This window comes from Loa loa (assembly GCF_000183805.2).
Source record: "Loa loa unplaced genomic scaffold supercont3.6, whole genome shotgun sequence".
In the NCBI taxonomy this organism is placed as follows: Eukaryota; Metazoa; Nematoda; class Chromadorea; order Rhabditida; family Onchocercidae; genus Loa; species Loa loa.
In genome coordinates, this window is record NW_018108186.1 from 657,635 (window position 1) to 681,033 (window position 23,399).

A 23,399-nucleotide genomic window follows, 5' to 3' on the forward strand; every position below is an offset into this window, starting at 1 on the left:
TATATATATATATATATATATATATATATACCAAACGTATAGGACTTTTTAAAGGTATACCTCTCTGTGTCGATGAGGATGAACAAACTGTTTAAAGTTACCGTTTCAAGATTTGCTTAGCAGTTCAATAAAAATTAGTTTGGTATGACACTGTCATATGGTTTGCATGAAAGTAGTGGCAGTACTTTTTGAAAATTTGGATTAAAACAGTCCCCAAACTTTTTGGAATTTGATGATCCTTGAATGGTGGTGACTAATTGGAATAATCTTAACACAGCTGATTTACTTAGGAGGCAAATTTTCGTTAATGTTTAACCAAAAAGGCTTTATTTTTTCGTGATGATTGTCTTCATTCAACTCCCGAATTGTTTAGTATTTGTCTATTTCTGCCCAATCTTGTTGTTTAATCAGATGGATGATTGTTTGCTTATTGAAAGCGTTCTTCCATTTATTACTACATGGAGAAATCGTTTTGTTGCTTTATTCAATTGGTGGAAAAAGTCTTAGCATGCAGTAGCGCATGTCTACTGTGTTGTTATGAAATGCTATATTGTGCAAAAGCTTTTGATGAGCCAGAATAAACTACTTCATTTGCGGTGGAACAACAAGCATTTGACGATGTTGCTAGAATTATCATTGAAGAATTGTTAGCAATACAATTTACTATAAGCAACAATACTTTTTAAAAAAAAAATCAAATCAAGAATTTATTTGCGGAGTTTGGAGATCTTGAGAATTTAATGAAGTTGGCTGTTTCAAATAATGAGATCACTGAGTTGCTGTCTTCTTTCAGTAATTCGTATTAATTAATGTTCACATTAAGTAGATCGCATTTTTCAATACACTAGGGCTAAAAAGTCTATTCTAGCTTGGGTCACTACAATAATTTTGGAATATCAGGCAAGTCATGCAGGTAATTGAAGTAACACAAGTTAGATTAGACCTTTTTTACCTTACACGAACATTGAAAAAAGCAAAATTTACTTAATGTGAACTGATACTCGAATTGCCATTCAGATTAAGTGGATTTGCACTTTTTTCCTAGTGATAAAATTATCAGTAGTATTGTTAATGCACTAATTGCGAAAATGTACTAGCCTATCAGCTGCTCATGTTAAAGATTTTTTGGCCATATTGTTTGAGTCTCAGTCACGGATTAAATCAGTACTATTTTTCCTTGTTTATTCTCTCTTCAATATATTAAAATAGTCACCTTTTAACACTTTATGACCATTGCAAATTATTCCTCTGGATTTTTTGAGGCAGTACTTTTAGCAAAAACGACATTTTCTAAATTCTGTTATTTTTCCTCACTTTGTAGTTATTTATTAATTTTGTTTCAGGAATTCCTGTTACCATTAGAAATTTTAAAAAACTTGAATACAGTTCTCTTAGTGGAATGGGCTGGAAGAATTGCTACCAACGGTAAAAGCCTTTTTTGCAACTTTACAAGTCGTATGATTTTATTAAATTTATTCGTTTGCACCATTAATTTTGTTTTTTTGTAGTCTTATCTAACCTTACTAACTTGATAAAGAGGCAATCAGAGTTTTCATCACAGTATTCTCATAGTACACTGATCGAATATGACAAGCATACAAATTTATTTTCAGCAACATCAACAAGATCGATGTTTTACAATTGACAGATTTCAAAAGGAAGCCTTACTGTCAAAAATTTAACTTCCTGACAATCATTGATCAGGAATAATTAGAAATCAAAACTGCACGAATAATCAAAAAGGTTAAGTTGTGACTCTCCCACAATCACGTTGACTATTTTTTAAATCGCTTTCTTATTGGTGTTTTTCACCGATAGACGTATATTGATTAATGTGAATTAAAAAATGCATAGTTGAAGGGTTTCAATCAGTTGTAAAACATGGGTATTATTGATATTTCTGAAAACAAATTTGTACTTTTGCCTCATTCAATGTACTATGAGAACACTGTGGTTGTCTCTTTATCAAGTTAGTTCTGACTTCCACAGAATATTGTATATTTTTAACCTTCCTTTATTTTTTATTTTAACCAACTGAAATTGTTTTATATGCAGTGCAGTATGGACATTTTTTTTTAATTATTTAAAAAAATTTGAAACAGTGAACATCACTGCACGAATTAGACAAAATCCAGGAGCTCAAATTAAAGTTCTTACTTACTATTTGGCTCAAATTAAAGTTTCTACTTGCTACCGTGAGGGAAATGTCAAGGAACATTTGGGGCTGCAATCTGATTGATTTTCGCCATGTTTTCATTTGTTCATTAGAAAACAAAAGTGATTACAAGTGTTGGAAAGTAAAATACGGTAGAACTTGAGGAATCTTTCCTCATTATCATTTTAAATTTTGTGAAATATATGGAATTTGATATATTTGAAGAAATAATTACTCTCCTTTATTAAAATTAATCAAATTCCTAGTTCAATTTGTCGGATTTGTTCTTCGGACTCATATATGTTTCGTAACAATTTTTTTACCTAAATCACCGTGTGAAATTTCATTTTTAATTTTGCAAAAGAAGGCACGGGAGTAAGACTGCTTAAATGAAAGGGAATGCCACATCCAGAATATTGAACTGCTGGTGGTACTATATGCAAAAATAGCATCGATATAGGTGACAGAGATAACACTGTACATTTCAGTAGTATGTCGGAGATGACTGAAATGAAATATTACTTGTGTTACAAAAGAACAATCTTATTAGTGGCATCCAGCAAAAGCTATCAGTAGCATTCTCAAATCTATTGGGTATCATGAGGACGATTGAGAATGAACTGAATAGTAAGGAAACCTTTCCCCACTTCTCCCTTTTCCCTCCCCCCTACCCCAACGAACTCGATAAAATTGCTTTCCACCATTTCATAGCAAGCTCGCAAGCGAATGAAATTTTCTCATTTCTATTCTCAAAAGACTTTTTTCGGATAGTTTTTCGGTTCCAAACCTTCAACTACTCTGTTTAAAACCGTTTTAACCACTGGGTTGATTGAACGAAGTGATTTGAAATGGAAAGGTTTTTTTTTTGTCTCTTTTTTGAGAATGAATATGTTGATTTGATTGTGATGGGTCTGTAATGAACAGTGCCAAAAGAACCTCTAGCATCAATGAAACCAATCAAAAGCATCAATAATGTAGTAAATTTTTTGAAATTTTCCAGACATTTGAAAGTAGTTCACCTTTTTCTATTTACACATTTTCTTTCTGCTTGTATAAGAAATGATATCTTGTTATTCCAATTATTTTACCTCTTATTTTTATTGTCAGTAAAATTCAAAGCTATCATTTATCCTTATTTTCATGGGAAATATAATTACCTACCTCATATTTAACAGACCTTCAAATTCTCCTTAATTAGATCAGATTAATTTTGCAAATAAATATTCAGGCAAAAAGAAAGGTTATGCATGATAGTTCTAATAGTTTTGTTGCATCACTGCTAGATAGTGATACAGTAATATCTGGCATCCCAACAAAAGTGGTATCGTTAAAACTTTTTTATCTATACATGAAAGAATCTTACGATTATCATTAGGATATTAGTTTTAATTTTATTATAGTTTGTGCAGCATAATGAAAATAAAATAAATTTGTTAGGAAGATAAATGTGGTAGTAAAAATAATCACTATTACATAGAAAAATAGTACGTAGGAACTTTTAAAGTATTTCTAATCTTATAATCATAAATGGTGTCTTCTGTTGTTTTTAATTTTATTTCCATCATCTCTAAAATATGTTAGAAAATGTATCGACTAAAGCTTGAAATTCATCGGTAATTTTCTGCAAAAATTTGCCTGACATAACATTTTCATAGGAAAAAGATTAATTCAAATTTCGTCCTTGTTTAATTTGAGTTAAGTTTGTTTTCGAAAAAGTATCCACTTTTTTCTTGTCCATAGAGTACCTGCTGTTATGGCCTTGAATACCAATCCATCATAGCGAAAATATCTTTGCCTTGTGATAAAATCATATTTTTTGATTAATTTCGCTGCGAAAAAAGTTAGAATCAGTTGTGTTTCAAAGAGTAGGAAAGATTTTCCAAACTTGAATAAAGAAATAAAAATTCTATTGAAAAACTTATCCACTTGAATTTGAATCAGTTGACAACAATGATTAGATATATTTTGCAGAGTAAAGTAAATGAAGTATTGCAATTGTTCCGATTTGTCTTAATCTAGTCTTTATGCAGATTTTTGCCTTTTTTCGTTTTTGTAAGCTTCTAATGTCCGTTTTTATGTAGCTTCCGGTCTCTTATGGAATAGTACAACACTTCAGGAGTAGCTCGAAGAAAAAACCTACGATTATTGTTTTCGTCAATATATTTTAATTCATCCTATCTGTAAATCAGTATAGAACATATACATCAGATTCGAAGGTATCATGTAACAAATGGTCTTTCTGCAATACTTGTAAAATTTTCCCTCTGTTTTCCTCTCTTTTATGTGTTGTGATTCTAGGAAGAGGTAAAAGGAGGTTCATGTTATGCACATTATTTAATTTGCGTTGATTTCTTTTCGAGTCATCGTCCAGTGTGAATACAATTTCAGTGATTATTCTCAAATGCTTTTATACATTTCTCAACAGTTGGATTACACGACAGGTACTTTATACTGCTTTTAATTACTAGTAGTTCTGCACTAGTAAAGAATCACTTTCTTGCATTAAGAAGAGACGACACCATTTTCGACAAAGTTGAGATACGTAATGGATTTACTTTTGAAATTATCTGGAACAGGAGAAGGTAGGTAGTATATCAATTTTGCTTGCTGGCGCTTTTTAAATTTGTTGGTTCAAGAAAAGGGAAATATTCGTTTGCTTAATGTAATTTGTGTGACCGTATGTTGCCATACATGGGATGAGCGTTAATGTAGTAATTTTTGGTTTATTACTGGATTGGCGCAGCAATCATGCAGCGATAGCCCAGCTGTCCATCATTTTACTGCTCTACTCATTGCTGGAACCGTGTTTTAGCGCACTATCACCTTTACAGAATCCTGTCTTAATTGTTTTCATCCATTGCTACCATTAAAACAACGAAATGTTTCTCTATCTATCTTCTAATGTAACGTTGCTTATATTATTAGCTATCATTACAGAGCATTTATTTTATGCCTATTTACGTCTGTCTGGACTAGATTCACCTTGCAGTAATAGCATTTCAAATTTTGATCAATATTCCCTGAACGAGAAGAAGAGAGAAGATAGGAAATGATAGTGGAAGAGGATATATTATTTCTATCAGAGAAGTTGAAATAATATTTGCGAGTTTTTCGTTCCAACTGAATCTCATCTTTCTTCACATCAGAATTGTATAGAACTACTTTATTCTACCTTAAATAGTCCATAAATCCCAAATACTCCTTGTCCTAGACTTAAACCACTGAACTTATCCATCTGAATAATGTCGATTCATTCATCCTTTTATTTATTTATTTGTCGACTTTTCATGCTTTATTACTTTATAACAGTAACTGACATGTAGTACTGTCAATGAATTGAAAATGGCAGCGGTAAGGATGTAAGATATGAACTCGGTGAGTCCTAATGAATTTGATGTTGTTCTGATGCAGAATAGGAACGTGTTTGCATGACATATTCTCTTAAGAACTATTCTTTAATAATTTATTAATATCCTTCATTTTTACATCTTTACTTTATCAATCATCGCATTAGCCACATAAAAGTCACTTTAGATCCTTCAAATAATTCGGGCCTTCAGCCTGTTGAAAACATTTCAGATGTGTTTGTCAGAGTGAAGTGAACCATCCATCTCTTAATGATAATAAAAAAAACATGTTAAAGAAATGTCTGCAGAACGGCAAAAGATTGCAGTTTAAATTTGAACTAATATCTTTCAATCATTCCCCTTATTTTACAACTAATTCCTGATTTTCTCAGAGATTAAAAAAAAAAAACGATTTCCATAAATGTTTTACAGTATTTATCTAAATCCTTGTATGCATATTGGAAATTAAACGGAAGTTGCTTCAATATTTTTGAGAAAATCAAGAGTAAGCGTAGCGCCTTTCAAGGAACAAATTTTTGCTGGATAAATATTTTCAGGATGGCGAGAATATTGGGAGGGATTGACCACATTATTCGAAGAATGAAATCCGAAACGGAGCATCTTAGAGAAGAGAAAAAAAAAGCATACAAATGATATTATTCTACTCACTAAGTTGCCAAGTGATTTCTAACTGAATTTGTATAAAATTTCATTTTCAGTATAGTTACTGTAACAAGCTTATGGACGATCGATTTTCTGATAGTGTTTGCTACTGGATCAATTAACCGACAAAGGATGACAAGCGTTTATTTAAAGGAGATTCTCAGAACTAAGTACGATTCAAGTTAACTTGTTTCATTTGCTGAGTGATGGATTGAGAGATTTTATCTTGAGGCCTGTCCATTTGCTTCAAATTAGCATAACTGAAATCAGTGATCTTCAAAAACGAGTTCCCCGGTGATTCAAGATAGCTTATTTATTGATAGCAATGAGGTCAGAAATTCTGATACATCGAACAGTCGTTGAATCCATCTGCTGTTTGTTATTACCTTGTATGGTGCCGCCCTACTTGAATTGAAATGCAGAAAATTAAGAGTTTTTTGGGCCAATGCTCCACATTTTGAGTATGCCGCAGTAGGTGGAAAGGTTGACGACAGTCGAAATTAATCTGATATCACAAGAAAGAAAGTGATATTTTAACAACAAGAAATTAAAAATAAATAAATAACTAAGATAATGTGCTGTTATGGTAAAAATGACAATGATAGAACCTCATTTTGAAGCCAATCAAATGAACGAGGGATTATCATATACCATACTTGTAAGCTTACTTCGTGAAAAATGCAACAAAATTTTAATGAGATTTTGAATAAAATTTGTTGAAATGATTGGGAAATCCGGGAAATATGCGACACTAAAGTGAAGGTGAAACCAACCGATGACTTCTAACATTACGGTGGTTTGCACTTGCATATACTCGCCATTTCTCTAATCTATCCATCCCAATCGTTAGAGATGCTGCTGCAGTTAAAGTTCCAATTGTGGCTGTAGTTGTAGTGCAGCTGTTCCCTTCACATAATATTCCTGCTTTATCGTATTCATTTACGTCATCCGGAAACAGAAATAAGCCAACCGAATTAATCCGTATCCGACCATTATGGCTTTCAATTTGATATCAGAACTTCATGAATTTGAGTACTTTAGATTGGGACAATGGTGTTCATGTAATGAAGATCTCATCAGTGCTGTTGTCTGTATGAGTCTTGCAAGTGATATACAGATTGAGGCCAAGTAGGCGATCAAAAGGCTAGGCTTGCAAGAAAGAGCTCCGCCCTCGCTTGCTTCTTGAGCATTAGCTCCCACCGCAAAGGCAGCAGCATCGTCATCCGTCTATCATTAACGGCAGCAGTCATAGCTTTCATGCAACACACAGATTTCGTTGGCGAATAATACTTGGGCAGATATCGAATGTGATACTTCCGGATTCAGTCTGAACCAGAAGCAGGCTTTCTACCCTAATGTCTGGGTTCACAGCAACCATGCCGGATATCTGTCCGTTGCCTAATCATCAGCAACTAGGTACGTTTTCATTTTTCCTTTTTGCTCATTTACAATAATGAATACTGATAACAGTGACACATCTCTCCTTCTCCACTCATCATCAACATCAGATGATACTGTAACTGTCAAAGCTTAGCACAACTTCCTGAAATGCAAGAATAATTCATAATTGTCATCTCATAGGGTAGACCACCTACTGATGTGAGCAGAGCATGCACTTTGACGTATGGTAGCAGAGAAGTTAAGGTCTACTACGGTGGACCTCCTCTATGCATATATATATTTTCCTTTTTAGAAGTCTAAAAGTTCTTCAAAGTAATACTTTATTCATTTTGTTTTTGAGAGAAATGTTACTGCGGCATTTACAATCAACGAGGTCAAGGGTGTCAAGGGTTTTGGGGTTTTGTTGAGTGATTGAGGTCAAGAAACCAAACGATGACGAACATCATTAACGGAATTTCTCATATGCAGGCGTATCTCTGTAGTACTTTCATTTTTTCGAGACTTTCCTGAAAGAACAACTTCATTTCTCCAAGATGACCTCAACAAGCTATGTTCGTTTCCTCGGCAACAATAATGGTCAAGAAAAATGATTATCTGTGTGCTTTCTTTGCATCAATAGGGTTTCTGCTTCCAGCTAATCTCCGACTTCGTAATCTCTACACTATACAGATGAAACCCTCGCAAATCATGCGGCTTAAGTCAGCACCAAATCCTCTTCTATCTTTGCATATACATATTGAACATGTCTAGCACCATACTTTTCATAAGCCATAAATTTTATTGAATCTACAAAATTTCTGTAGTAGAAGAAAAGAAGTTCATCTTTTGTGTTCCCATATAGATGTAAGAGTTTTCCGGACTCACTTTTCACTTCCTTGCCCTTTCATCTCTCCATGTAAACAAAACCGTATAGGTATTGCGAGTGTTTTCGATTACTAAATAAATTATCGAAATTAATACTTCCAATTATTAATGACATAAACAGACTCACTGTTGTGTGAATGGATTTCTGTTTCTGATGGGGAAGATTTAGGGAAACTCTTTACCTTGTAGAAATTTCGTAAGGATGGGTTGTAGAAAACTTGTGGTTCAAGTTTGCAATTGCAAGCAGCATATTTTCATTTATTCTCAATCACTTTCTTTCTATCCTTGGATAGGTACCATTTGTACAATACACACATTAGGAATGCAATTTACACAGGTTAATAAGTTATCAAGGTGCATTGTCAATTAAGGGAAGAATAAACAATGATAATAGTAGGGAAGCATATCTGTCAACTATTAAGCGATGGTGGCATGGTAGCACATTATTCTGCCCATATTGGCCTATCCTTCCATCCGATCGCATCAATTATGAAAACAATTGAATGAGTTCCTCCTCTTCTCTTCCTCTGACTATTTGGCTTTTTATTTGACATTCTAGCGCAGTAATAAAAGTAAGCATGAAGGAAAATTCATTTCTAAGCAAAGGCGTCTGTGTCATTTTTGAGTTGAAAATTAAAAATTTCTTTTTCCAAATTATAATTTTAAAATTTTGTCAAGCGGAAATTGCGGCAAAATTCTCTATTCAATTTTCGCAAAACAGTCTGACTCTGTCTTCATATTAATGTCAAACGAACTTCATTTAACTCAAATGAATTATTGCTTTATCATCTTGATTATCACAACTTTACTGTAGCCCATGCCAAATCTTGTTTTATGATGATAAGCCGTAATAATCTTATTCGGAAAAATAAAATGATCGATAAAGTAATCAGTATCAAGAAAATGTTACTTTCTTGATATTTGTATCGTACTATTAGAAATCAAGAGTCTACCGCTTAATTGTAATTTCCAGTTTTTAGGTGGCTTTATCATAATCAGTCTTTGTTAAAGACTTTTTAGAAAGAAGTTTATTTTAGTTTTATTTTTTGAAGAAACTGCGTTGCCATATGATTTTACTGTTAAAACTGCGAACAGTGAAATGGCATTATTAATTTTGGCAATAAAAAACAAAGTTTTTAAGTAAGTGCTCAGACTAATGATTGTGTTATTATAATAGAGAAGAGATTCAGATTACGCTACATAATGTTAACATCAAAAGGCCTAAATACACTAAAACAATTCCTATTTCATTTGCTAATCACAAATTGTTATTTCAAACTTTATCAGATATGGAAAATCGAGGAAATTTTTTAAGCTTTATCCTTTATTGCCAAAAATTTTGTAAAATGCAAGTATTTTAGATGCGACAGATATTTGTAATTGCAAAAATTTGATGTATGACAATAATAATTATCAAGATGCTAATGTGGGAATTCAATATTGAAAAAGAAATTGTTGATGTCAATTTGATTAAAAAATTTCACAACACTTTTTAAACAGTCACACTTTGCTAACTAAAATACTCCTTAGGACAAGGTTATTTTGAACTTTTTTGGTTTTAGGAAAACTATTTATAATCAGCAATCAATTATTGTTTTCGCCAAGTATTTGCTTCTAAATTTGAAAGCTTGTATGATTGCATTTACCCTGTTTAGAAATTGACTTTCTAAAGTTTCAAGTAATCACTTTTCTCTCCAGAACATTTGCAATTAAATTATTTGCCAATAGTTTGTAGAAAAATATACCGGAAATCGTGAATAAAGCTATCGAAAAGGGTATCAATTAGCAATGACATAAATTAAAGAAGATATCTGAATTAAAGAAAAATTATAGATATCTGATTGGAAATAAATAAGTACAACAGGTAAATTACATTCACTTCTTTTCCTTAAACAAGTACTTTTGCTTAATTTTCTTTATCCAAATTCAATGATTTTTTTTTTGCCCGAACTAAAACAATTAAAGGAAAATGCATCGGACAAATAAATATTTCAAAAGTCATAGTGAAAAGTCAAAAGTTAAAAAAGTTCAAAAGTCACTCACAAAAAGTAAACTATTTGACACGGTTAGTACATTGAAGTGCTAATGTAAATACCAACAAGATTTATTTCGAAGACTTAACAATCACAACATAACATACACCGATCTTCTGTCATTCTGACGGAACATCACCATTATTACATTATTACAAGGAAACCAATCACTTCGAAAAACAATTAATTCCCGATCAGCTGAATGAGTTGACAACTACGGAAGAGAAATTTGATGACAGGAAATTCAATTTTAATGTTAGATCGTATAAATGCATCATCCATGGAAATTTTTCATTTTTCTATTGGTAAGGGAGAAAGAAGAAAACGCTGAAACTCCCATGTGATTTGAAGAAGCAATATCTGAGTCAGATAGAACCGTCGTAATTTATGAGGATGTTAAAAGCAGTCGGCAGGGATTAGTCCTCACCTTATACGTTCAGCAATTATACCGTAATCTTTTTATAGTCCATCTTTTCAGTGTTAATTTTAATGCTGCCGGATGAAGAGCCATTAGAGACCCAACTAATGAGAAGACGTTTTAACTGGATATCTGACGGAAGATTTCTTCTTTGAATTCAAAAATTTGTCCAACTGATTGAAATTTTCTGTTAAGTGGATAAAAAGGTGAAAACTCTAAATATGTTCTGGAGCACTCCGAATTTCAGTTTTACTGAGTTCGAAAATTAGGTTTGAAAAATGACTCCTGAATATCGGTGTTCAACAACTGCGTCAAGAAGGTTTTAAAAGTGATACATCGATCTTAAAATATGAATAAAAAAAGCCACTTTCTAGTGGCTTGTTATATCTGTTAACTTGAAAAACTTAAAAAACGAATTAACTTCGAAATATCATCTTTTCCATCGAAATATAACTTTCATTTGGCTTGGAAAATAAAGTTAATATTATCTTTTCAGAATTTTGAAAGATAAAAGATATAGAGAGACTGAAATTCTCTAGAAACTGTAAATCTCAAAAATCCGGTCTGGACCGCTTTTTGGGTTTTCTGATCAAACTTCTCACCTCTAATAAAAATAAACCTAATATTTGTCAAATAAGCAAACTGCAATGGCAGAAACTAAATAATATGCATTGAAATATTATAAATAATTGAATATATTCCGTGCATCAAAGTGATATTTCCATCTGCCATTCTTCGACAAGCAAATGCATTTCTGTCACAATTTCATAATCACTCTCATTTCATCCATCTCCGATGAATGGAATGCGACAGGAGTATCCATCTATTCTGCATGATCTCCATTTCTTCATTTACCACATTTCTTAATCACCGAGTTGAAAATCATCGTTACTTATCATCCAACCGAAATTTCCCTCGGATTTTTTAATTCTCATCGTTTCTGATTTATACTAAATAATTCAATTGCATTTATTTTAATTTACATTTTATCTAATGAACGTCTCCAATTTTCATCGCCTTATGACTTGTCAACAGTTTCTCTTCTTAACTTGATAAATTTACAGATAGAAAATTTGATTTTTAACACTCAAGAAGTATTTCACTTTTCTTCTTTCTTAAAGAAATCACCAATATATTCGTATTGGATCTTCTCACACAATGGGAAATATGCAAGCCATTGATGATCTGAGATTATATGGCTTATTTACACAACAAAAAGACATATTTTGATATTCAGTCATCGCACATATACATATAAACTGGTAAATGATACTATAATTCTCTTAGTGAAGTGTTGCTTCGCTACTGAGTGCAATTTGGAATTTGCTGCAATAAGTCAGGTTGCAAAATATGGTGGAAGCTGTCTCTGAGCTTTGTATGTCACATGATACATTGCCATATTTATTTTAATGATGTAATCTAGTCTTGTGAGTTATAGGTGGACAAATGCTTAAAGAATTTGATTAATAAAGTTAATTAAGGAACCGCCATTGCACAGAACACCAGTAACAGGAGTGGGACAGTGTATCTATGCGGTAAATGTGAAGAGCCCATTCGTGATCGATTCGTCCTCAAAGTGCTCGATCGTTCATTCCACCCTCAGTGCTTACGGTGTGTCCATTGTGAACAGCTTCTCTCATCAAAATGTTATTTGAAAGGTGGTCAACCGTATTGCAAGGATCATTTTTACAAGTATATTATTTACAAATTTACTCCGAAATATGAATCGATCTATCCTTTCATTGTGGAGTTAGAAACTTGGAGCAAGCTAAGGATATCAAAGGATTAAGATAAAGGTAGTTTGATTACTGAGTGCATTTAATGTCCAACGTTAAGTGGTGTGACATGGTGCATCTTTTTCGACAGGTGTGACATGTCCAAATATTGACGACTTACCTGATGGTCTTCATGATATTTTTGCTATAAATAGCTTCGGTTGAATTGAAATGTAGTCACTACAAAAATACGTGTCTGTAACTCGTTCCCTCATTTAGAACAGATTAAATATCAAAAAATTTCTATTATAGATTTGGACATAAATCACACTTCATTTTTTCCGTAAAAATAATTTACTGCAGTTCCAGACGATTTGGTACCAAGTGTTCAATGTGTGATGAAGGAATCTGTCCGGATATGGTAGTGAGGAGGGCTAATGAGCATGTTTATCACGTTTCCTGTTTTCAATGTATCATCTGCAAACGCGAGCTTCGAACTGGTGAAGAGTTTTATTTGATACCAACTGACGGACGTTTGGTTTGCAAATCTGATTATGAAATGGCTAAAACCAAAGGTTATTTTCTTTAATCCTTTAAATCTGGAAAAGTTTTCAGACATAGTTTTGACTGACTAAAATGAATTTCAGTGGAAGGGAAATGATTCTTTGATTTCTCCACTTCCATAGAAACTATCTGTAGGACTTATTAAGTTAGCTCGCAGCAATAATGAGGTGAAATTTGTCTTTTACTCGATGAAACTCTTTTCAGAAACAGATATTGACTCAAATACAAAACGGCCGAGAACTACGATATCAGCCAAAAGTTTGGAAATATTGAAACAAGCTTATCAAGCAAGTTCGAAACCAGCAAGGCATATTCGAGAACAGCTGGCTGCTGACACTGGTCTTGACATGAGAGTTGTTCAGGTCATTTTTAAAGTATCATTTAGGCTTTAACCGTGCTATTCCCACTACTTATTAGCACTTTGCCAAGCTATAAACTACACATTTTAAATTATGACTTGATTTAAGCGCTGAATAGCAGTTACAGTCTTACTGGGCTGTGTATTACGAATCATAGATCGATTCCGAACATATCACACGTAGGATTCACGTGTTTAACTTTTTATTAGGCTCATATTTTAGTTGACTCCTTTTATGCAAGAAGAATGAGTCGCTATATTCAATAAAACTAAATCCACAAAATTCATAGGTTCTTGAAACTTTGCATAATCCCTGCGTAATTTTTCGTTGACTGATAGGAAATCAGGAATAAAAGCCAAATGAAGTTTCACAATTTCTTTCTCTTATCTTCTACCTTATATTTTTTATTGTTTTGCTGTAGTATAATAAAAAACTCATAACAAATTTCTTTACAGATAAACACATCATTTTCTAGGTTTGGTTTCAAAATCGCCGAGCGAAAGAAAAACGTCTAAAAAAAGACGCTGGACGTCAATGGGGAACATATGGTATAACCAAAAGCCTAGATAGTGGTAGTGCATCACCTAACGATAGCATTTGTGAAAGTCCGGTTTACGGTAAGAAATTTGATGGCTAAAGTTTAGTTGAACATCTGCAATGAACTGTTTGCGTATGTTCACTGTTTCTGATTTGTTCCTCCACAAGCTTCCTTTTGTTTTCATTTGTAGTAACTTTTATAAAGAAATCCATTCCAATTTTCCCGTTTGTGATTATTCTTTTAGGAGCAGGAGGATATTTGGATACGCCTCTAGATGCTGACACTCTGGATACTGATAGGCAATTGGATCTTGGATATGGTGGTTTGTGCGATTATTTTATGTATCATACAATCTTTTTATTGTTACTAAATTTTGAATGGAAACGGGATACAATAATACAATTTAAGGAAGAAGGGATAAGTGTGCGATTATTCGCATGCATTTTTAAATAAGCAAATTTTTTGCTATACTAAAACTGAACTCTTTAGAAATCAGTGCAAATATCTGCTCTTTTTGTAAAAGCCCAGCACATTCTTTCCCTACTCTGACTAGCAAACTCTCTATGACTTGAGGTTTATAAAGCCAATGTCATGAGAGGATCAGTTGATGTTTGGTGGGACTATAAATCGACGATCAAATTCAAAAATGAAAAAAATAATCATCTAATTATCCTTGCAAGCTACTCCAAATTGCACTCATTTGAGTATTTTATTGTTATATAATTAGCAAATATTTTGTAGAAATGGATGGCGGTTACAGTTGTGGAATGGATGGAATATTGGCCCCAGCTAGTTCACTGCTTGGTCTTAATTCTTCTTCAGCTAAAAATCAACTTGAACAACAACAACAAAACCTACTCTTTATGCATGTGCAGTCCAGTACGATTTCTCGTAACAACCCACATCTCGAGCCACAATTCCCGTGACAACATTTCTTCAGTTACCATTCTTGTCAGCAGTTAACTGCCTGATCTTTGATATAAAACTATCAATGTACGGTTATAATGGAGCATAAAGCTTTGAATGGATTGAACTGTTCCCTGAAGCACTAATGAGCGATTTGGTCATAAAGGTTTCTTTATTTGATCCTACTTTTATGTCATCATCAACTTGATGCCTGCTATTGGAATGGATGAGCAGTTCTTATCCTTCTATTTATTTAAATTATTTGAAAATAGATAAACAGTGCTTATACCAATAATTTAAGCTGAGGCTATAAGGATGTTCGTCTAGCTTGATGAAGGGCTACTGCATTTGAAGACCCTTTCCAAGATAGTACTATTCAGGTATGATTTGTTATAACCAAAGTAGCCAACTCTGATCCTATAAAGATCGTATCAACATAAAGAGATATCAGCAGTGGGTGTGAAGTCAACCTGATAAAAAAGAACTCTGCGACTAACATCAAATTTTTATGCATTTATGTTTCTTTTTAAGGTTACAACACACTTAAACCGCTTCAATTTATAACATATTTCTTATTTTGAAATACGCTTGCCCTATTCTACGCGATGTCTCATTTCCATAATGAAGCAACTGATCTCAACAGTAACCACCTGGACATGGCGCCAATAGTGACTTGTCAACGAAGTTACCCGATGTCCATACTACATCATACATGAGTAATGTGACTGGGATGAAGAATGCTACATGACGTTTATGCCTTGACATAAACCTAACATAAACCCTTCCTCTACTTTCTACTGGTAAGCATCAAATAAAATGGGTATTAACCAGATACAAAACGCAACGAATTGCCTACCTGGCTTTCCTTTTCTGGTAACCGATAAAAGAGATCTGGTTATTATGGGGAAAAGTTATCGATAAGGCAAATACTCAAGTGACAGGCGATTACAGTCTCTTCGGATGATCGGTATGCTGCCAGTGGAAACAACCATGACATTACAATATATCCTACCGACGCTACAACATATCCTACATTCTTTCCACACTTTCTACACTGTTGTAACACATTCTGCGCTTCACGTGAACTTCCTGGGTACTTACCATTGATGCAGTAGATTTGTTCCCGTTCCTTATTCATCTATGTCCTAGACTCAGTGCTTATACGTTCCCTGCGACGGTCATATATATACTCCTTAAAGATGCAAATATAAGTACTGTCCAAAAATCGCAGTGGCCAGGAGGGTAAAAACAAGAACACTCGGTAAAATTTACATATTACGAGACATGGTCCACCCTGATGATCTACTGGCAGAGACAGAGGATGCGAGAGAAGGGGGAAGAAAATGAAGGCTGGAGGGAAAAGAGTGGTGGTGAGTTGGGCATTGTTAGTCAAAAAGTGTGCATGGATTATTACTATTCGTTCAATTCAGTATCTATCTACCTTAGCGGTTGACTGACGTGGCTTGAGTGACTACGTGCATACTGAACTACGTGAGTGTGTGTGTGTGTGTGTGTGTGTGCGTGTGGGTGTGTGCGTGTGGGTGTGTGTGTGCTGTGTACTTGATATGGACACGTGAAATTGTTCGTGAAGAAGGAAAGAACTAACATGGTATCACATGGATAACGAAGGGATACGTCTTAGAATATCTCGATAGTTGCGATTTTCTTCGGGAAACCAAATTATTGATTCCACAGGGAAGAAAAAGTGATGGAATAGAGGAAAGTGAAGAGATGGAAAGGATTGCGTTTAGGCAAACTGATTATCAAATTTTTAGGATACCCGAGGTAGTTGCGATAGAAAAAGAACTGCCACACAAATAACATAATTTTAGGTCGTCGGCGCTCTCGGGATTTGGTGCCGATAGTAACAATATAGGGGCCCTAACAAGTGAACAGCCTGACAAGAAGTGTTATCGTGGGAACAAGCAAACTAGCCCTGTCAGTTAAAACTTACATCTCCTTCACCCCAATTTCATTTCATTCTTCCTGTGAACTTGACTTATTTGCTTCATATCTTTGACCTTGTCTCTTTCTAAAGTAACGAGGAAATGAGGCCTCCCTCCAACTTTCCCATATTACAAGGAACTTTGGTTTCCAAATACGGTGAGGTATTTAAGCGGAACTCTTGGCCTCGAAATACCTGCAAAACTTTCTAACAATTTTTCCCGAACTTCTATTCCTACTTGTTGATCCACATCTGAAACAGAAATTAAATTATTAGATTCCTAATCTCTGAATAAATCATAACCTTTGTGTATTTATAGCTTCTTACCACTGTCATTTTCTCGCTACTTTACAATTTCTGAACTCGAAGCAGTCTTTAGTCGTCGTTTGAGCCCATGGAAACACCCACGGCAACATCTATTGGACAACGCTGTACACCGATCGGTCAGCCACTTCTCAAAATGTTCAAGGATTTTGAGGTACCGTCATGAAAAACGAAATATTGTTTTTTTCGTTCTGATAAAAATGCACGATCGGTTTTCAGTAAGAAATCATGCCAGATTTCTGTGTGTTTTAGACATTTACACCATTTGGTCAGCCAAAAACACCTAAAAAACAACTACTGTCACTTCGGAATGACAAAGGTTTGTCGTTTCATGGAGCTTTTTTCTCTCTTTCTTTCTTTCTTTTTTCTTTGAAAGATTTTAATGTCTACATTGCAAATTGGAGTGAACTTTGCGTACTGTTGCAACTTTGAGGAAACACGGGGTCGGGAATTGGGAACTCGGCACAAGGGGAAGTAACTGGTACAGAATGCACGATGGAGTACCTTGCTGATCTTTTGAAAGAGAAAAAACAACTTGCCGTCTTTCCACAAGTTTTTCGTCATATGGAACGTCTGGTTGATGAAGGTAAACTAACCTTTCTTTCTTTTGAATATTTTTTTAGCCGTTTTTTATCAGATTTTAGATTTGACCCAAGTCTTTTTTTTGACGGAACCACAAATTCACTTCAATTCTCCAAATTTTTCACGAGCTAATTCGGTTACACAAAATGCACATATTCTTTATGCGCATGTTCACAAAGATTCATAGAACTAGTTTCGGTACAATAAACTAATAGCGCTCGCCTTTTCATTCCTGGTTCTTGATGGATCTCCAGAACTTTATAATTTTGGGAGAAAGGCATCTATACCAATTCACAGTATGCTGAGTTTTTTTTCCTCTTTTCAGAAATTAATCGCGTTCGCATGGCACTTTTTCAATGTCATTTTTCCATCGAGCGTCTGGACTTACCAGAACCGGAGGGCGAGCCAGTTACCATTCAAGAGAAAGTATATGTTCCTCGCAAGGAGCATCCTGACGTAAACTATTTTTGAATCGAATAAAAAACTTTTTTCTACAAGTTTAAATCTTTGACAGTTCTATAATCGTTATTATATGGACGAAAAAAAGAAAGGCAATTAATTCTCATTTCAGTACAATTTTGTTGGACGAATACTTGGTCCTCGTGGCATGACTGCTAAACAACTGGAACAAGAAACGGGCTGTAAAATCATGGTTAGAGGACGTGGGTCGATGCGTGATCGTCGGAAAGTACGTTGCAGTGTTTTGATTGGTTTTGGTCGATTTTCTTGGAATTAGGGAAGAACTTGACGTGAACAGTTCCATATTATATGACAAATAGGTTGGAAAGCTTACTGGGAAAACACTACAGTAGCAATATCTACTGTGAAACTTGCTAAATATGCAGTTAAGATTATTAGAAATTTATATTTTATGAATTTAATTCAGTTATCCCGAAATATTTCTACAATACAAAAACAATTTGATTATTTCGACATAGGACCAACTTCAAACTAATATCATTTTTTAAGTTATATATCAAGTTAAATCCGTTGTATCCCGTTGTTCCGAGAAGTTTCCTCGCAATAGGACATGTTTATTTTCAAATTTACGGTTTAAGGAAGAGATGAATCGCGGTAAGCCAAATTGGGAACATCTCGATGACGAGCTGCACGTTTTGGTTCAGTGTGAAGATACACCCAATCGTGCTTATACAAAACTGAAGGCTGCTGTCGAACAAATCAAAAAATTACTCATTCCATCGGTTTACTATTCAACTTTTCGAGAAAATTTGTAATATTTTTTTAAATTTTCACATTGAAAATCGAGATGATAAGTGAAAATTGGAGATTTTAATTATTTTAGCCAGAAGGAACCGATGAATTGAAGCGAAAGCAACTAATGGAACTTGCAATTATCAATGGAACATATCGACCTGTCAATAAATACCCATTACGTTCGTTGCTTATTTTGAAAGGATGAAAAGTGGATTTCAACAGTTTGCATGCTAGTTGCATGAGCTTTACTCCTGATCATTAATTGTTCAATTTCTCTGCAATTTGTATAAGCATAATAAATTTGTTGTAGAAACACCACGACTGATTGCACCAATGACACTCGTCTCACCAATACGGCATCCTAATGGTTCTATTGCCGCTCAACCCATTTTCGTTTCACCAACAGGTAGTCCGATCACTCCAGGGACGAACATAAACACACCGACTGGCGTTAACGCATTCATGCAATCGTCTAATATTGATTATAACATGATGATGAAGTACGCATTTACATTATCCGAATTCAGCGGTATCGTAGTAGTCACAGACATTCTACAGTGTTCCTGCTCAATTACCGTATCTTTTAGTCAGTTATCATTCGATGCTACGCTTCAATCGTTCCCAATGGCAGGTGATTACCAAGCACATTCTTCGGCACCCTATCCAACCGCGACATCTCTACTTAACGCAGCGGCAACAACTGGTAATAACAGTGCGCTACAGTCTTACTTCATCGAATCTAATCCAATCACACCACCTGAGTCCACTGGTTCTGGACGTCGTTGAATGAGAATTCTTCATCTGTGATGGTCTCTGCGCATTTTTTTTTTTCAATTATCTTTTAGAAAATACATCACAGATTCATATGCGGGTTTCACAGATGTCTTCGATTTATACTTCAGGTGGGATAGCCGTTTTTATGATGCGGCAGGTATTGTTTTCAATAAAAGCACTAACAGCCGATTAGTTATGGATGTAATCATTATTTTGCATTGTTGTTATTCCCTTAAATGATAACAGCTCACTTTTTTTTGTGATTATGTTTTGTGCGCCGCAGCATCACTTAAATGCTCGCCGCCATGCTGTAAGATCTGCACTGCGACTTGGCAGATATTCTTTTTAATTCTATTTTAATAGTTTATTTTCTGCTATTTCATCTTTTTAAACAACTATTTTTGAACAGAATAGAAGAACTCTGAACAAAATCTTTTCTGTTTGTTAACTAATTTAATTCAGTAAGCTTTGGTCGTGAGGTTGGTAGCTCACCGTTTCCGAATCCAGCAGCATTGTTTAACACATCCATTTACGCTTAAAAAGATAAGGAATCAAATTATATAGCACGGTGGCATCAAAACCGGTAATTACAGTCACTTCTGTATTTCTGTATGTGTCTTTCATCCATCGCTCAGCCGGGACATTCACGGACAATTGTGCTGCCTTTATTAATTTCTAGAGGAAAGAATGCATGTCAAATTCATTTTTCCTTCTCTTCGTTGTAATTCGTTTTATATTAAGTATTTGGGTGTTTTTGAGTTGAATAAACTAGTCGTTTTCGCTTTCCTCAACTAAGATCTTGAACAAACTTATTGATAATGCATATCAGGATTCAAGCTGTAAAAAAAGAAATTACAGTTGCGTGAGACAAAGAGGATGGAATTCTGGAAGACTTCATAAAAAAATGTTCCTTCTTTATAAGAAAGGATTGAGAGAGTAACAAATTTCGTTTTCGTCCGAGGCTTTTGGAAGTAACTAATTTATTTGGTTGACTATTGGGAGCAATGAAGTCTAGGTTAGATGAAGGAACAAAGGATGGTGAAGTTGTGCAGATTATAGGATGCTGATATGGGACATCTCTCACTGTTTCTAAATCTTAAAATCTGTCAGTTTTACTAGACGATACATTAGATACTCTAAATATAACTTAACACTTCTAAACGATTGCGCAATGTCTTCGCTATTCAGTACATCACCGTGGACGTTTTATTCACACAGAGCAGTCCAGTCGGTCGTTGAAAGAGCGGTATGTTACCCGAAGTTGTATTTGTGAATTCTGCTAAACTATTTTGATTTCCTTTTTTTGTCATAATAATACCCTCAAATTCTCTATGTATGGGAAAGTTTTTTTCCCAAAAGAATAAGTTGAGATTATTTTAGCATTTATTACGGAGGAGATTGGCTGTCACTAAGTTATCAATTGAGAATAAAAGATATGCTAATGTCATGTCTTCATATCTCTAATATTTCCGGTTGATATTCATGGAAAAAATTGCTGAGAAAATACCATAGTATAATATTTATCGGCCGTTCATTGTCTTTTTTGTAGTTCCCAAAACTACAAAAAAAAAGACTTTTTATAGTTTATACGAAAGGTAATTCAATATTCATCACAAACAGGGATGCTCGATAGTTGGCGAGTGTCTTCTTTTTTTTCTTTTCATATCTTTTAGTAGCTTGTAAAGCAAATTTTATGATCTACTCAATGTTTAAAATGCGATACAATTTTGGTTGAAAAATATATAAGCATTACTTACTCTGCTCATCTCATCTAATCATATTTATTTGATACTTCCAGGATATCAGAATTTAAGGAAATATGAAATGAGTCAGTGTGACAAGAGAATATTGTAGTCGAATTCGAGATTTTTGACTGATTAACTCTTTATTAATTTACTTACCAACAATTCCCTTCTTCCTTCCTTAGTACTACATGAAAGTTTCAAAGTCTACAAATTTTTTTACCTTTGAATTTACTGTAGTACAGTTTGAAACTTGTAGTTAATTTTTAATAAGAATTTGGAACAGTAAAACAAATGGACGATCAGAAAAGTAATTTATTAAATATAAATCGGTAACAAAATGACAAAAAAAGTGCAATAAAATTGAAATCAAAATAAAGCACCGAGGTTTCATTTACACGTATAAAGGAAGCCACTTAAGAAAAATGAATTTAAATGAATATTATGGGCTGAAATGCTTCATTTTCTAATAATTTCATGTACATACTCAGAAATTAAAATTTTTTTAAAATAATTTCATGTACGTACTCAAAAATTAAGATTTTGTGTCGATTTAAATCGGCATAAAATTTTTCATATTTCTTAAAAATAATCTGCAATACTCTTAACAAATTAAATCTGTAATCTTTGTAACCCAATCTGAACTTGAACGAGATCTACTGAGTTTGATTTCCAAAACATCTTAATCGGAAAAGAACATAATTTTCTTTTTTTTAGATATTCAAAAAGCTGCTGTTTAAGTTGAACGAAAAATAAAATAAAATAAAAAGGAATCAACACTGCTGTGTAGGCAAACAATGAAATTCGGCGGATATAGCTAAAGCTGACCAGATGACCAAAATATATAAGTCAAAAAACATTTAATATCAAAGAGGCGGAATAAAACTGCATAAGTTCAAGTAGGAACGAAAGAGATAAGATAGTTTTGGGAGCAGAATATATACGAAATTCAATTTTCATGCTATGTTACACATAGAATTAGTAGTACAAATTATGGAAAAATTCCAAATTAAAGTCAAAGTATTCCAGCTATTATAGTAGTGGAACTGGCAGTGAAGGAATTGCCGATGTACGTATGTACGTGTTATAATTAACGCAACATTCACAGATGGGTTAGTTTATGGAACAGTGAAATCAGAATACTTTGAACAAAAAAAAAAAAAACTGATCAAAAAAAGCAAAAACCAAAGCCACATTCTTTTTCCGTTCATTGCGATAAGAATATAAAGGAGAGAAATGAGGGTTGCTTTACTGCTTAGTGTAACAAGATTTCTGTTCTATTCCCGGATTCCTATCCTGATTTCGGTATTTGAGCAGGATTTCTCCGGAAAAAAGCTGGTTCCACTCAGCATAAAACATGCAGTTTGTTCAAAAAACTAATGAAAGTTAAATTTCCAAGAAAAAACGTGAAAATAATTTCTGAATCAGTTTCCTCCAACTAATAAATAGTTGATGCTAAAAAAATGGTAATTAGAAATGGGCCGAATGTTTTAACAATAAATTATTCTCATTATATTTCAAATATATCATAGTCATTTAACAATCTCAACTATCAGCATACGGCAAATCCTCCACAACTAGCTTCACCGGCTCCAACCTCTGAAATCAAAATAGATTTTAGAATTGAAATCACAAGTTAAGTTTATACAAGCAATAAATGCAAGAAGTATGCAGCGAAGAAAGAATACAAATATAATGAAATTTCTTAAAAGCATAACAACAAATTTATTTTCTTTACAAAAAAAGTTAAATTTTCATATTTAAATGCTAAATATTATTTTCATCCGACACGTATTTGTCCTTTCAACTAGTAGTAACTGAGCAATTTCGAAAGTCAATCAATTAAATAAATTT

The 23,399-nt window shown here is 33.8% G+C and overlaps 2 protein-coding genes across 2 annotated transcripts; both read left to right on the forward strand.

Annotated features, from left to right (window-relative positions):
- Positions 1–11,685: 11,685 nt before the first annotated feature.
- Positions 11,686–14,983, forward strand: LOAG_04639 (hypothetical protein; the record flags this gene model as incomplete). The annotated part of the gene is made up of 7 exons (XM_020446648.1): positions 11,686–11,696; positions 12,394–12,573; positions 12,966–13,171; positions 13,365–13,522; positions 13,995–14,136; positions 14,302–14,379; positions 14,799–14,983. 7 exons carry the CDS (start codon positions 11,686–11,688, stop codon positions 14,981–14,983), a joined length of 960 nt encoding a protein of 319 aa, XP_020303039.1.
- A 1,301-nt stretch (positions 14,984–16,284) lies between these two features.
- LOAG_04640 (tumor suppressor) lies at positions 16,285–19,815 on the forward strand (the record flags this gene model as incomplete). The annotated part of the gene is made up of 11 exons (XM_003140177.1): positions 16,285–16,361; positions 16,796–16,901; positions 17,288–17,386; positions 17,485–17,551; positions 17,666–17,818; positions 18,140–18,270; positions 18,386–18,502; positions 18,873–19,016; positions 19,118–19,208; positions 19,340–19,529; positions 19,617–19,815. The coding sequence occupies 11 exons, from the start codon at positions 16,285–16,287 to the stop codon at positions 19,813–19,815; spliced, it is 1,374 nt and encodes a 457-aa protein (XP_003140225.1).
- Between the last annotated feature and the right edge of the window lie 3,584 nt (positions 19,816–23,399).